The sequence below is a fragment of the Enhydra lutris genome, unplaced genomic scaffold (assembly GCF_002288905.1).
Source record: "Enhydra lutris kenyoni isolate GAN:26980312 unplaced genomic scaffold, ASM228890v2 scaffoldscaffold22, whole genome shotgun sequence".
In the NCBI taxonomy this organism is placed as follows: Eukaryota; Metazoa; Chordata; class Mammalia; order Carnivora; family Mustelidae; genus Enhydra; species Enhydra lutris.
The window spans coordinates 40757820-40773040 of record NW_019154106.1 but is presented as its reverse complement, the minus strand read 5'-3'; the positions used below and the strand labels follow the sequence as shown (position 1 = coordinate 40773040).

Here is a 15221-nt window from a genome sequence, read left to right as displayed (position 1 = left end):
CACAGCGTTTTCATTGTGCAAAGGTGACGAGAATGGTGCATCACGCAAGTCACGTAGTCACTCAAAGGCAAGTAAACTTGAATAAGGGTACATTGCATAATAGTATAGGCACAACTGAGACAATGAATCCTTTCCTCTGGAAGTTAAAACACCTTAGTTCAACATTTTGCTTTTACCCGGACTGACGGCTGAAATTAACTCTGACGGCTGAAATTAACTTGGTACAAATATGTGTGTGTGTGTGTGTGTGTGTGTGTGTGTGTGTGTGTATGTATATAAGTAGGTAAACAAGTGTCTGCTTTGAAATTAAGTAAACCCCCAACATATTTACAGTATTTTCAGAGAATATATTCTCCAAATAAGTCTCATCACATCTTCTCTATTGAACAACTCTTTAGAAAATTAAAATGGAGTCCAATCTGTAAATTAATGGACATCCTCCGTGGAGACTTCCAGTTTTCGCTGTGGGACAAAGAGAGTTCCTACGGAGGTTTTATTAGCACCATCGAAATCCACACAGGATGGGCCGGTCGGCTTCCCTGGTCCACCTGGGGTCCGGAAGAAACTTTCGGCCACTGACTGTGACCCTTTGGGTGTGACGGGAACAGGCTGATCAGAAAGAGAGGAATAGGAAAAAGATGTCAAATCCGCACAGATAGGTACGGCCTACTAGCCTTGGAGGGCGGAACTGGAAGGGCAGGGCACGGAGCAGGAAGCTGGCATCTTCTGCAATTGGCCGGGAGGACTATGGACTCCTTGGGTACTTCTCCAGGGTTTGGAAGGCAGTTAGGCCTTCAGTTTCCTCCTTCTCCTCCTCCTCCCATCCTTTCCCTCTCCAGGGAAGAGAAGCACAAGTGAGTCTTCCATGATACTGATATTTGGGCCTTAATAACCCAAGGGGGGGGAAAAGCCCATTAAATGGAAATGCTCTCACCTGTTGTGTCCCCATCACAGCAACTGATTGTCCATTTGGTTGGTTCTGGCCTGGGACAGGAGAGTCGTACCTGGTGGCCCTTCCTTGCTGAGTGCCTGCATTGTCTGATATGACACTAACAGCCTCTATTCTTGGAGACACGGGAACAGCTCCTGGGCTGGCAGACACCTGCACACTGGGGGAGAGGAGTCCCAGGTGCTGCAGGGTGAAGTTTACAATGGCTGAGCTCGGGTTCTGGACAGGAACGGGGTGGCTCGAAGTGAGAGCCGGGCTGTTCCCGACAGGGACGGCTGCCACAGAAGTTGGTGAGACCATTAGCTTCAGAGGTGTTACATGGAAAGAGGGAAAATTAACAGCAGTGAGTTCGGATGATGTCACTGGAATAACACCTGGAAAGAAAAGGGGGGGAAGATATCTTAAAAGCACAGGCATTTGTCCTGGAAGCTTACAAGGCTTACGTGAACTTGAGCCTGACCCACACTTGAATAGTGTTTTAGGTACACTCACCTGTGATTGGGGAGCTGTAGATCCTGTGGTTTGGGGACAGTGTACTTGAGTTTTCTTTACTGGACAGAATGGACTCTGCCCCCAGGGATGAGCACTGGGTGAGAGGGATTAGGTATCCCGATGGGAACAGGGTCTAGAAAACAAGGAAAGATTTATTTTACACACAAGTATGGAAGGACAATGGCCATGTGCCTGTGCCATATCCCTCTGTGGTGGTTTATCAGAGCATCCAACAGTATGGGCTATGGGTGGGTCAGCCATAGGGCTAGCGGAAGACAATATCCCTCTCTCCTCGTCCAACACTTGTCCTGAATATCATAAGCCATTGGTTTCCTAGATGTGGTGGTCTTAGGAAGTGTCCTAAAGCCAGAAGTGAGCCTGCTTAAGGGTAGAATTTGCCCAACACACCCCCCTCACACGGACATCCCAAGACCCCCAGCAGAATTTTTGGTATGATGTGGTGCTGTCAGAACCACATTTAATGCAGTTGGACACCATAAAGGCCCTGTCATATTATTATAGGATTGTTCTTAAATCATGTTAGGATGGTCATTTCCCAAAGAGTGTTCCGAGGAACTCTGGTTCCATGGGATGCAAGTTGGCCCGACTTGAGTCATGGTGGAACAGGTCTTGGGAATGCTGAATCGAACAAAGGAAAATGCTGTCGTTATTAGAGAATTTCCCAGGGGCTTTGATGATGGGATGCGTGTAGCATTTCCTGGGCGATTTGGCAGCTAAATTTTGGGTAGTATTGGTGTTCAAGCGAAACATTTTAAGAAACGGTGATTTAGAGAAAGGGGTTGCCAAAATCACAGGCCAAAATGCGGCCTCCGGGCTAGCTGTGTGAATAAAATTGCATTGGAATCCAGCCATGCCCATTCATTTATGTTCTGTCTATAGCTGCCTGCTTCTATTCTGACAATGGCAGAGTTGATAGTCAGCACAGAGACCATACGGCCCGCGAAGCCAAAAATACTTATTATCTGGCCCTTTCCAGAAAAAGTTTGCTGACCCCTCATTGAGAACTAAGTAATTATACAACTATGCATTTTTTTTTTTTCCCTAGTGCTTTAGCTTCTAGTGATACCAAGAAAATGCTCTTAACATACAAACTAAAGGTCAGGGCACCAGAGTTCAAAAACTGGAGATCAGAAAGAGAACTGATTGATTCATATCGCGGACCCAATGTCATGGAGCAAAAGCTTTAAGCAGTAAAGTTCTATTTGCAATAGAAATGGCCAGTGTTGGGTTGGGTGAATCCCTCACCAAGCTTGCTTGGTCTCTGCATTTCACCACAGAGCCTGCACGGGTGGCTGAGCTGCCTGAAAAGTCCGTTTCCGCCTTACCAAGAACAGGCCTGGCAAAAGCTAAAAGCAGTTCTTGTAACCTGGGGGCCCTCCTTTTTTCTTCCTCCAGATCTTTCTTCTCACCATTGTCCAAACAACAGTCTACGCTTTGATTTAGCTGTTAGTAGGTCCCATCTTTTCCTTGGGAACCAGTGAATTCAGAATCCTCAATGCTCACACTGTTCCACGACACGGTTATTTCTTTATTTCGTTTCTTAAAGGTTTGGTGCTGCTTCCCTAGCTTTGCTGGTTGGGTTCCTTGAAAGCTACAGGAACAGAAACTTAATGGGTGGATTTAGGCATTTTACAAAGAGCTACTCTTGGCTGACCATTAATCATACTATCTCATGGTACGAGTTACTCTGGTTGCTGGTTTAATTGTTTCAAATCTTCAGCAAAACCTATAGTACTCTAATAATAATTATTTTTCCATTTCCTACAAACTACATTCTTCACGAAATCTTTTAATCTAAAATGCCGATTCCTTTCTTTTTTTTTTTTTTTTAAATCATAAGTACTAATTAGCAGGATGAATGAATTTGGTATGTTTCCGCTTGCATGTTTCTCATCTAGTCCTACATTAGCCTTCTTATCCCGTCCTTCCTGTTCCGTCAGCCTGTTTCATTTTTACTGCTTCTTCACTACCTGATGTATCTGTGCTCGTTTGTGTACACATTGTATACTGCCTCCTCTCATTTGTGTACTACCTGTGGGAAGTGTAGATTCTCAGTAATGTTTGATGAATGAATTGGCATATGAATCTCTCTTTTTCTCTGTTCAGCTCAGTCCATACTAAAGAGAAGTGGTCAAAACGAAGTCATAGAGATGAAAAAAGAAGCAGAGGGACATGGAAAAATCTATCTACTGAAAATCCTAATCCTAAATCACGATGTAAGCAACAGGAGACCATTATTAAATCATATCCATTGGCCCAAAGAGATTATGGACCTCCCAGAAAATAGAATCAAGCCAAAGCTTGGTGATTTCCCCCTTAGCATGTATATTAAATGCAAAATGATACTATGCTAAGATAATAGATGTTTTGAACGGTTACCATGAGGCCATCCTCCGGGAAGATTTGACAAACTCTAAAGCCTCTTTAATAACAACAGTTACAGATAATACACTTCAGCTTATACGGTGCCTTAAAAGGATCACAAGCCCCTTTATGTATATTATCATGTAATAAATGCACTTAACCTCACAAAAACTTTAATGGGGCCCTGGGGCAAGAATTCAAAAGCAACAGTCCTCAAGGGCAGGTGCTGGGTTTGAGCGTATCCAGAGCACAGAGCTTTATACCCAGGAGATGATCAGGAAGAACTGGGGGAATAAATTCTTGATAGATGTGGAAAAAGAAGATGCAGAGAAGTAAAATAGCTTGCTAATAGCAGGGACAAAATGGGAGACTAACTTCTGCCCTCTAACCGTGGGGTTAGTGGTGTTTGTTTGGTGTTAATGTCCTCCATATATAATTGTCCTGAGGGAGAAAAATGAGATAACGTATATAAAAGTGCCTAATACTTCTGGTAAGCATCTAATAAATGTTAATTCCTTCCTGAACTTAACTCCACCTAGGAAGAAAAATGATCTGGAACATCACAATCCCTACAAGCCAATGCAGCCAACATACCAACAATCTGCCAGAATGAGCCTGACTTTTCTATTACACAAAACAGAAATCTAGGGTTAAATTTTAGGGGGAAGGTAAAAACAGAGGGAACAATTTCTCATCCAGGCAACAGATGCCAGGTACACGACATCAAGCAAACATTAGGTAGTGACTCAGAGAGCAGGAGTTAAAAGAACCCTATGCATCCATCCATTCATTTGGGGTTACGTCTGCTTGTAAATTATTTAAGACTTTCACGACAGGTGTTTGCATTCCCGTATGTGACAGAGAAACGGACTTAAGGACAACCACCCGTGGTGCTTTAAAAAGAGAGCAAATAATCCCTTCCTCCAAAGGTTAAAAATGTCCCTGCTGTCATCCCAGTCAGGGGATTAGCTGTCTGGGGCTTTGTTTGGATTATGGGATGCTAAGGAACAGTTTCTTGTCTTCTGAGAAACTGCCCTTTGCTCTGGTAAATTTCACGAGCTCTTGCATTATCCTCTGATCAACTGTGCACTTCCCAAAGCCTCATACAGGTCAAGGCTGTACTTACTGCGGAGACATTTTCAAGTCCTTTTAGGTCCTCTTTAAATTTCTTTTTGGAGCCACCGTCCTCGAGCAGGCTTGCCCTCTTGGAACCTCTTTCTCCAGCAGGCTCCTTGTCTCGGTTCTTGGCACCTGGTCTCTCCGGCGTCGGCAGCAAGCTTCCAGGCCTGGTGGAGGCCCCGGACTTGGTGGCATCACGGGCTGCCTTCTCAGTGATGGCATCTGCGGCGTCTTTTGATTTTGTAGCTTTACAAGAGGGGGTGGGGCTCAGGCCTTGGGGTGGTGTCATGGTCTGGGCTTGGGCAGGCTGCAGGTAGATGGCATAGGATGGGCCCGAAGGGGCCTGAGGTAGGATCACTGGCACTGCCGGTGACAGTGGGCTGGGGAGGAGGGGAACCACCCCCAGGGGCTGGATGAGGGATGGTGCCGTCAGGTCCAGCTCAGCACTTGCTGGGGTGTCCGGGGGGGCCACGGGTTTGCACTGCCCGGATCTTGCCAGCTGTACCTTCACTTTCTTTCTGGGTTCACTAAGAGACAAGATTTCAAGGCATGAGACAATGGAAACACATTTTCTCTAAAATGTTCTATCGCTTTAGACTGGCCCACATTGAAACCATGCGTTTATGAAACCAGCAGATAGTGTCTGTAATGACTGCCTAAGCGTCATGGAAAAGATTATCTTCCTGGTTTCCAAGGCTGGTGCGTATTCTTACATAAAATAAGTAATCTTAATGATGCAATGTAGAAATAATTCATCCTGCCACTAAAAAGTATTACTAACCTACCTTGACTGCTCTTCTAACTGCATTTTGCAAATAGCTGCGAGCTGAGCCATTTTACTTGGGAAGGGCGCCAGGTCCCGAGAACTCTCAGCTGGTGAAACAGAAAGGGGGGGAGGGGGACACTGGTCAAGGAAAAACAACGAATGCTCACACAGATGAAACATGACTGAAGCCAAAGGAACAGAGCACACGCCTCCCCCCCCAAATCACATAGCAATGAAACAACAAAACCCACCAATTACTTTTTACCCTTTCATTCAGACATGGGTTAGGCTTCAAGTGGGTCCGGGTCTAAGGGTATTGAAACGGTTCTCTAACAAGTACCGTAGGGATCAAGTCAGCTGAAGAAGCCGATAAAAAGGAATTCTTCTGAGCAGCACCTGAAAACATACCTTTGTTGGTCTTGATGGGGCTGCTGGGGGCAGAATTTATCTTCCTCCGGTCACTTTCTATGCTCTTTACCAGTTTGATAAGAGATGGGTGTCGAGTGAAGTTCGGTTTCCCATGCGTGGAGAAGAGGTTTTTGGCACAGTTGTCTTTCGAAGGACGCTTTGCTTCCAGATCGGAGCAGGGGAGAGGAAGGACGGGGCCACGGCCTGAAAGAGAGAAGGCAGGGGTCAAAACCCAGCTGGCTTGAGTTCCTTGTGGGTGCTGAAGCCCAAGTGTAGTCAAGATCGATTTTAGGAATATAAGTGTCAACAGTAACAGAGCACTGAGCCTGGGGCAGACGCTATCTGAAAGTCTTTGGGCACAAAACCCTGTTAATCTGAGGTAAGATTTCACACGTTAACATCGCTGAAATCCCTTGCGTTTTACAACCAACCAGTGATGTGCTAGAGTGTAATCACTATTGGTTTCTCTTTCTTATAGATACACACTCCAAATTGGGCATCTTCTAATCCGTGGAGTCCTAACCCGATGAAATATGGCAACCCTCACAGCGATGGACTGACTTTTGGGCCCTTCAAGTTCATAGGCTGAAATCCCAACTCTCCATGGGATGCTGTTAGGAGGTGGGGCCTTTGGGAGGTGCTTAGGTCAGGAGGGTGGAGCCCTCTTGAATAGGATTAGGGCTCTTATGAAAGAGGCCCCACAGTGCTCTCTAGTCCGTTCTACCTTTGTGAGGTTATGCCAAAAAGCAGTCTAGAAAGCAGGCTCTGGCAAGACAATGAATTTGTTAGTGCCATGATCTTGGACTTGCCAACCTCCAGAACTTGAGAAATAAACTTCTGTTGTTTATAAGCCCCTTAGTCTATGACATTTGATTATAGCAGCCTAAACGGAGTAAGACATTCTCAACAACTTCTTAGGAAATGCAACCCCTTCTCAGAGATATTAACACACTGTGACCTTGGTCTCTCAGGTGAGCATGGACCTGGGATATGAACCCGTCAGTCTGGCCCCTGAACCTATACTCTGAATCCCTGCACCAAGGGTCCCCTCTCTGAGATTACAGTGGACTCTTGAACGGCAATGAGTACACGGATTTTTTACAGTGAGGTATTGTAAATGTGTTTTCTTTTCCTTATGATTTTCTTAGTAACATTTTCTGTTTTCTACCTTACTTCATTGTAAGAATATGGTACCTGATACATATAACATACAAAGTATTTGCTAAGCAACTTTATGTTATTGCTAAGTCTTCTGGTCAGTGATAGGCTATTAGTAGTTATGTTTTGGGGGAGTCAAAGTCATATGCATATTTTGACTGCGCTCCTAAACGCTGTGCTGTTCAAGAGTCAATGCATATTCAGCATTGTGGTAACATTGCAAAGGTACCACTGCTCTTTCCATTTCGCAGGCAAGGGAACAGCCTTGGAGATACAACTTGCTCAAGGCCACAGAACTAATAAGTGGCTAAGCTCCCTTCTGCCTCCATGGCCTGTGTTCTTGCCACTTTAATCATTTCGGCGTGGGATCTTTGGTGGAATGTATAATGTCAGAGCCCCGGAGTCAAGATGGAGACTAGAATATTAATACTGGAATGAGTTCATTTCATATTCTCAGTGTGTGCAGGCTCTTTTAGACACACAGATTCTGCCTCTTGGGTACAGGGTAGGAGGTGTTTTAGACCGCAGGTTGCTGATAGAACTCATAGCCAAACTTTCCCTATCGGCACCGTCTTTGTCTTTCCAACAACTTATATACGTTCTTTCCATGTAGGAGGGTGGGCAGGGAGGGGAAGAGAGAATAGCTCCCAATGTGCATTAATTCAGAACAACGAAGCAAGGAGCGAAGGGAAGCAAATACATACCACTGGGACTTGGACTGATTTCTGGGCCTGTCCATTTAAAAGCTGGTTTTCGGCCTCTTTCTTCTGTAACATGAACTTTCTTGATAAGATTCAGGCTACTCAGAACATTAGCTATATCATACAACCTCCTAATTTTTGCTGGAAAATAAAAGGTATATATACCACTTAATGGAATAATGAAAGATCAAAGGACTTTGCTTCGTAAGGACTTCATGTATATTCAGAGAGCTATCCTAGCCATCAACGTCAGACAGAGGAAAATGCGACTCTTTTAAGTTATTCTGGTGCTACTGCTTTAATTCAAACAAAAAATAGTTTTAAATATGGAAAAGACTTCAGCTGCTGCGGGTACTGAATTTTGAAATGACAACAGTTGAAAAAAACCTTCATGAGATCCTTCTGTCGGGAGCTACATGACAAATTTTTTCATAAAAAGTTTCCATTGCTGGGCGTCTTCTAATGAGGATTCAGAAGAGTTTTATGAACAGATAAAGCACCGATGATAAATGTACTGTTTCCCTGCTTGTGACAGTTTATAACAATGAGATTTCTTTAGCATCATAAGCATGGGAGATTCTATACCCATAAAATTTGTAATTTTTTATACTGTCTTTACATTATATGCAAAGCAGAGATTTGTGAAATCTACAAATCTTACATAATGTATCTTAAAAGCTTTTGTTATGAGAATTCTGTCTCTGCTTCTGGCTTGATAGTACAAAATCACAAATTGGGCTCCTTCTTCAAAGCCAGGCCAGAAGGTTCTGAATTCCCTGGCGATTTGGCAAATGACACATTTGCGGTTCCCAGAATGGTTTCTGATGCCGTGGCTAACCAGTGAAATGGAGAGCTGAAAGCAGCCTGGTCAGTCAGGAAAAGCAGGCGGCCCGTCAGTAATACGGGGACTGTTTTCTGAAACTGCACATCTCCCAAGCCAGTCGCTGGTATTACTGCCTTTACTCTCGATTTAATTTTGTCTTTATAGAGACACTATGAAGCTGGGGATGTCTGACTATACTCTCGCGGGACCAGTGTAGCTTTACAGGGATGGGAAAGGAGTCTGAGCTCTTGGGCACTCCCCACTATGTGCCCCGATTAGGCTAGCCTCATGTCCTGCCTGGATGTGGCCCCAGGAAAGGTTGGCACGCAACAGGCTCTTCCCATCTGCTGAGCCTTTTTTAAAAGAAAGGTCTTCTCTCTTTCTTTTTTTTTTTCTTTTAAGATTTTATTTATTTGACAGACAGTTCACAAATAGGCAGAGAGGCAGGCAGAGAAAGGGGAAGGGAAGCAGGCTCTCTGCTCAGCAGGGAGGTGGGGAGGTGGGGCTCGATTCCAGGACCCTGGGATCATGACCTGAGCCAAAGGCAGAGGCCTTATGCCACAGAGCCACCCAGGCGCCCTGTGCTGAGCCCCTTTCCACATGCTTCTCTTCCTAGAGGCTCCCGCAAAGCCTGTCCCTGCTGGGTGGGCAGAGCTCAGCGTCTTTCCTGCTCTGAGCGGAGCTAGCTAAAACCGTTCTTTCAAAATGGCAAACCAAGGGCACTGCAGGTAGGTCACTTCTAGGGAATGATTTTAGGAGAGTTATTTACATGCTTATATCCGAGAGCAGAGACCTGGGTCCGGACCCACTTTACATTTTACTGGCTCGTTTAGACTTTGGGCAACACAGAGTCCGCGTGCACAAAGTGGGGACAGAGTTACAGCACCCAAGGAGTTAGCTTTTAAGGAACTGTTTATAAGCTAGAGTGCCAGACATATAAAGAGAACTTATATACATATCTTTGAACCCTACAAGTTAGCGAAAGACAGTATGATCATGGTTTCTGGGACGAAGTGAAGGCACAAAAGCGTAGTTAGAGACGATGTCAGGATAGCAAATGTATTTGGCAGTCAGTTCGTAGGTGTTTACGAAGTGGCCCAAAAGTCCACGGTGCTCACGACACTTACTTTTTTTTTTTTTTTTAAAGATTTTATTTATTTGACAGAGAGAGACACAGTGAGAGAGGGAACACAAGCAGGGGGAGTGGGAGAGGGAGAAGCAGGCTTCCTGCTGAGCAGAGAGCCTGATGTGGGGCTCGATCCCAGGACCCTGGGATCATGACCCGAGCCGAGGGCAGACGCTTAATGACTGAGCCACCCAGGTGCCCCTCACGACACTTACTCTTAAACTTGCTTCTATCCAGGTCCTCCACGCGGTCTTCCCCAATTAAAATCTTGGCAGCGATTCCTAGGCTGACTATCTGGGGTGTTGACACCAAAAACAGCATCACAAACTTCTGGCTCATCACTCTTAAAGACTTGTCTTTGCGGCTGTTTACAGAAGCTTTGGAGAAGGAGGAGGAGGATTAGAGAATTAAAATTCATGAAGGGACAGGTCACTTCTCAAGTAACAAGGCTAAAAATACCACAACCTGATCAGACAGTTGACAACTGCTGCATTTTAACATGTTATGGATTGGGGGACATCGGAGTCAGGGGAGACGAACCACGAGAGACTGTGGACTCTGAGGAACAAACTGAGGGTTTTGGAGGGGGGGGGGGGGGAGGGGGGGGCCAGGCGGTGGGTATGAAGGGGGGCACGAATGGAATGGGGAGCGGGGTGTGTGGCATAAACAAAGGATCTAGGAAAACACAAAAAATAAAAAAAAAAAAAAAAATGCAGCCGCAGCCGCCACAGCAGCGCAGCGTTAGAACAGTATTCTAGAAGGAACGTTTGCCTCTAGGCCTCTGACAAGTGCCGTGCAGCCCGGTGCCTCCAACCATCGCTTACCTGCCCGAAACTCCACTCCAGGGAGTTCGACGAAACACATGTCTGGGTGTCCGTTCTGGCCCGTGTTTGATTTGATGATATGATCCTCTATACTGTAAGTCTTACTAAAGTCAAACTCTTGTTCATATTCTTTCTTTTTGATCATCATGATCTGCTCGGCATACTTGTTCTCCTCCCCGACACTTTTCAGAGTCCCAAGGGTTTTGTTGAGATTATGTCGCCCGTGCCAAGTGTACCTGTTTTTGGCCAGGCGGCTCACCATGTGTAAACTCTCTAGCACATTCACAATATCGTAAATGCGTCGCCGCTCGACATCTGCAAAGAATGAGCAATTGTACGTACTAGGATCAGACTTTGTAATGTTTATAGAACAGAATAACTTTTTCTCCCACGGTCTGTTGATCAGTGGGTCTGGATGAGGGAATTTAATTACACTCGACAAAGACTGTGAGGACGAGGAAGACATGTTTCTGATCTCACAGGGTACCAAGAATATGAATTAGAGAGGAAGCATTCATTGAGGGCCCACTATGGGCCATGCAGCCGGAGGAAATGTCTATGGTAAACTGGTGGGGCCGGTATTATTATTCAGTTTCCGGAGGAGGAAACAGTAGCTCAGGCTGGCTAAGTAGCTCACCCCAAGATATAGAGCCAGTAAGTGGCAAAAATAAGTCTTTAAGATCGAAATTCCACACATTACCTGTTTTTTTTATATTATTCTTCAAAGCATGTGAATGCGCGCAAACACATACACACACACACACACACACACACACACACAGAGCAGTCATATGATAGGCACAAAGCACTGAGATTTCTTGCTGTTCCTGGAAACAGCCAGATATGCCCTTGTCTGAAGGCCTTTGGAGTGAGCTATTCCTTCTGTCTGAAATTGCCATTCCTGAAGCCCTCCCTACTCCCCACCCCAGCCCCCTCTCCATTCTTTCAAGTTCTTGCTTAGATGTTATCTTCTCAAGGAGGTCTGACCTGACCACCTCACTTAATGTTGCAAAGCACACTCCTAGCACTCCTGGTTCCCCTTTGCCCTGTTCTACCTTTTATTTTTCCCACAGCATGTATTACCTTCCAACAGGCATCATTATTACTTGCTTACTATGTGCCTTGTATAATACCTGTCATCATCTCTCCTTACTGTCTGTCCCTTGCATACTTATCTATTAGGCCCCACTGGAAAGTAGGTTCCACAGGAGGGAAGACTTTATTCTTGTCATTCATGGATGGCATCCCAAGCTTTAACAACATTGCCTGGCACACAGTAGGGGGTCAATAGCTACCTGCTAGATTAAAGGTACAGCCTACGTAGCTCTAATTAAGGATATGCGAATAGATGAATCTGAAAGGCATATTCTTAAAATGGGAAATCAAGTTGATATTTATAAACATGTATCTGAAGAGTAAAATTCCCTTGAGGAAGTGATGGTGCTATGTTAAAATATCCTGCATCCTCTCTTCAGGTTCAGATTATGATATTTTCATGACTCCAGAGATATCCCCAATTGGCCAGACCCCTTTGTAGCTGTCACTAGATTCAAGTATCTGAAGAAAGGAGTCAAGGGGCAGGAGAAGCACAGTAACTTTGGCCAGACACGAACACGTAGCTGAGTGGCAGGGCGTGCTAAACCCTGCCTTCTGCTCACAGAAGCACGTGCCCATCTGAAACCATGAAGATCCCGTTCCTCAGCCCAGCTCTTTGAGGAGAGAACCGACACAGAAGTTCAAAGTTGTAGCCGTTTATGAAACAACTCCTAAAACAATGTTGCCTTCCTTTACAGCTTCTGAGCTTTTGAAATGCAATCAGAAGCAAATCTCCATTGTCATCTTGTCCTTCTGTTTGAAGACTAGCTGAAATTGGAAACTCTCTGCGTTCCTTCTTAAATTAATAGGGCTTCGGGGATTTATCATCTCCACATGGCATGACTGTGTCATTACACACACTGGCTAGATGAGCATGGGTCCGAGGGAGCAAGTCCACGGAGTCACTTTAATTACTAACTGTCTCCCTGAACCCTCTGTGTACTTACTCAGTTCCTCGGCAACTTCATCAAGACAGATGTCGTTATTCACAGCGGGGTTGGGATAGTTAGGATATCGTGCTAAGAACTTATGACACAGCAATCCTAAACTTTTCTCTTTTCGACTCGGCTGGGATTTCTCATATTCGTCTCCGGATAAGTGTTCCTGCAAAAGAAGAGGTAAATAATGTCTGAGCCAGAAATCAAGTTGACAGGTTTATTAGGGTCCTCTGCACTCGAGGGCTAACGTGCTTAGCTTCGAAGAGGCAGAATTGGGGGGAAACAGGTGGGAACCAGTATGAAACTGCTTGGCAGATCTAAAAAGGAAGATTAAACTGAAAATAAGTCAAAGGCTTCAGAATTCCTAGTGCTATATTTGATGGAGTCCAACCTTTCCCGTGCTCGGAAGCAGGCGAATAACAATCTGTAGGTGGCAGTGCTTTCACACACACACACACACACACACACACACACACACCCACCAGTGTCCACCCAGTCTTCTGCAAACCTACATGTAAACAGTCTTTGGCCTCAGGTAATCCATTCATGCTGTCAAACAACCCCCTCTTCTGATCTCTGTTTCGGATCTCGGGGCTCACGGCACTGATGAGCATTTTCAGGTTTGCTGTTGGTGTCCACGGTTCTCCCTGGGAGATTTCCTTGGGCTTGGTGGGTGTGGTCAAAGGGCCAATGTCAGGCTGGATCTCTGTCAACACTGTATTTGCTGCCGTGGATTCCTTCAGAGGTGTTTTCATGAGTCCTCTTTTATGTGGCTCAAAAAAGAGATTTTCCTGGTTGAAAACAAGTAAACAATGAAACCCACTATAAAACAGGACTTATCAGACAGCTTTAGACTTCAGAAATTGTACAATAAATAGAATATTGCTAAGGAAAACATGCCTAATGAGGTTGGAGAGTCGATTAAATTAGTAACTGTCTTCTGATGATCGCATGACAGTGTCTTTTCACTAGCTAAATTTCCATTTTATTTTTTTTATTTTTTATTTTTTTTAAAGATTTTATTTATTTATTTGACAGAGAGAGATCACAAGTAAACAGAGAGGCAGGCAGAGAGAGAGAGAGAGAGGGAAGCAGGCTCCCTGCTGAGCAGAGAGCCCGATGCGGGACTCGATCCCAGGACCCTGAGATCATGACCTGAGCCGAAGGCAGCGGCTTAACCCACTGAGCCACCCAGGCGCCCTAAATTTCCATTTTAAATCTTGCAATAAAGCACACTTACATTTTTATTTTTATGTTCCAAGAATTAAAAGAAAAAAGACCTTGAAGACCTAATTTTAAAACCTTTTTGACATAATTTTTTTTTAAAGATTTTATTTATTTATCTGACAGAGATCTACAGGTAGGCAGAGAGGCAGGGAGAGAGAGAGGAGGAAGCAGGCTCCCTGCTGAGCAGAGAGCCCGACGTGGGGCTCAATCCCAGGACCCTGGGATCATGACCCAGGTCGAAGGCAGAGGCTTTAACCCACTGAGCCACCCAGGTGCCCCTTGACATAACTTTTGATGTAGAGAAGTGTTGGAGGCAGTATAGAGAGTTTTCATATACCTTTCACTCATCTTCTCCTAATGGGACTGATGATTTAAGTGATCCAAAACTCCTAGAAATGACTTTTACACATGACACTGCAGTAAGTAGAAGCATATATGGCAGAAACCACATCCCATTCCTCTGTGTGTGTCCACCCGGCCCGATGGCAGCATGCACTGAATGCTCAGTAAAACACCATTGATGTAGAAGTCAGAAAGCCAAGGAGACAAGGGTGAGGGCTAGCCTACGGTCATACTTATAGGCAAAACATAGTAGGAAGCAAAATCCAGAGTGCCTAAGAGCAAAAGAAAGTCTGCTCTTTCAATATTTACCTCTGCTGCTTTATTATTTTTTCTAAGATTTTATGTATTTGAGAGAGAGAGAGGGAGAGACCACAAGCAGGGGGAAGAGCCGAGGGAGAGGGAGAGGCAGGCTTCCTGCTGAACAGGGAGCCCAACACAGGGCTCTATCCCAGGACCCCTAGATGATGACCTGAGCCGGAGGCAGATGCCTAACTGACTGAGCCACCCAGGTGCCCCTACCCCTTTCACTTTATAGAAGGAAAAATGGGGCCCGGAAAAAGAAAATTAGTTATTCAAAGTCATAAACCTAGTTCCTGGCAGAGGCAGGACTGCCACTGAGACATGAGGGTAAGTTAATAGCAGCACAAATAAGATGAATGGATACTATGTTTGTTCTACTTTTGGCCACCGGGGACTTCACACATTCTTACCACCTATAGCTATTTTAGAGAAGATGCTTGGAATGGCCATAAAGTGAAAAAACACAGAGACTTACTAATTCCTCTGTGACTTTAAACAAAGATTAATGGGACTGTTTAACATGTCTATGACTCTTTGGGATTTATTATTTGTAATTTTTACCAAATCT

The 15221-nt window shown here is 44.9% G+C and overlaps 1 protein-coding gene across 1 annotated transcript in view; it reads right to left on the bottom strand.

Annotated features, from left to right (window-relative positions):
- Positions 1-258: 258 nt before the first annotated feature.
- LOC111149750 (E2F transcription factor 8) overlaps positions 259-15221 on the bottom strand; it is a 16576-nt gene continuing 1613 nt past the window's right edge. Inside the window, exons 3-13 of the mRNA XM_022506996.1 lie at positions 13297-13575; positions 12794-12950; positions 10752-11066; positions 10143-10304; positions 7982-8119; positions 6120-6323; positions 5731-5818; positions 4953-5472; positions 1442-1574; positions 935-1323; positions 259-609 (exon numbers count right to left, since the gene is read on the bottom strand). Of these exons, the coding sequence (XP_022362704.1) occupies positions 427-609; positions 935-1323; positions 1442-1574; positions 4953-5472; positions 5731-5818; positions 6120-6323; positions 7982-8119; positions 10143-10304; positions 10752-11066; positions 12794-12950; positions 13297-13575 (2568 nt within the window). The 3' untranslated portion in view covers positions 259-426. The remainder of the gene's footprint in view (positions 610-934; positions 1324-1441; positions 1575-4952; positions 5473-5730; positions 5819-6119; positions 6324-7981; positions 8120-10142; positions 10305-10751; positions 11067-12793; positions 12951-13296; positions 13576-15221) is intronic.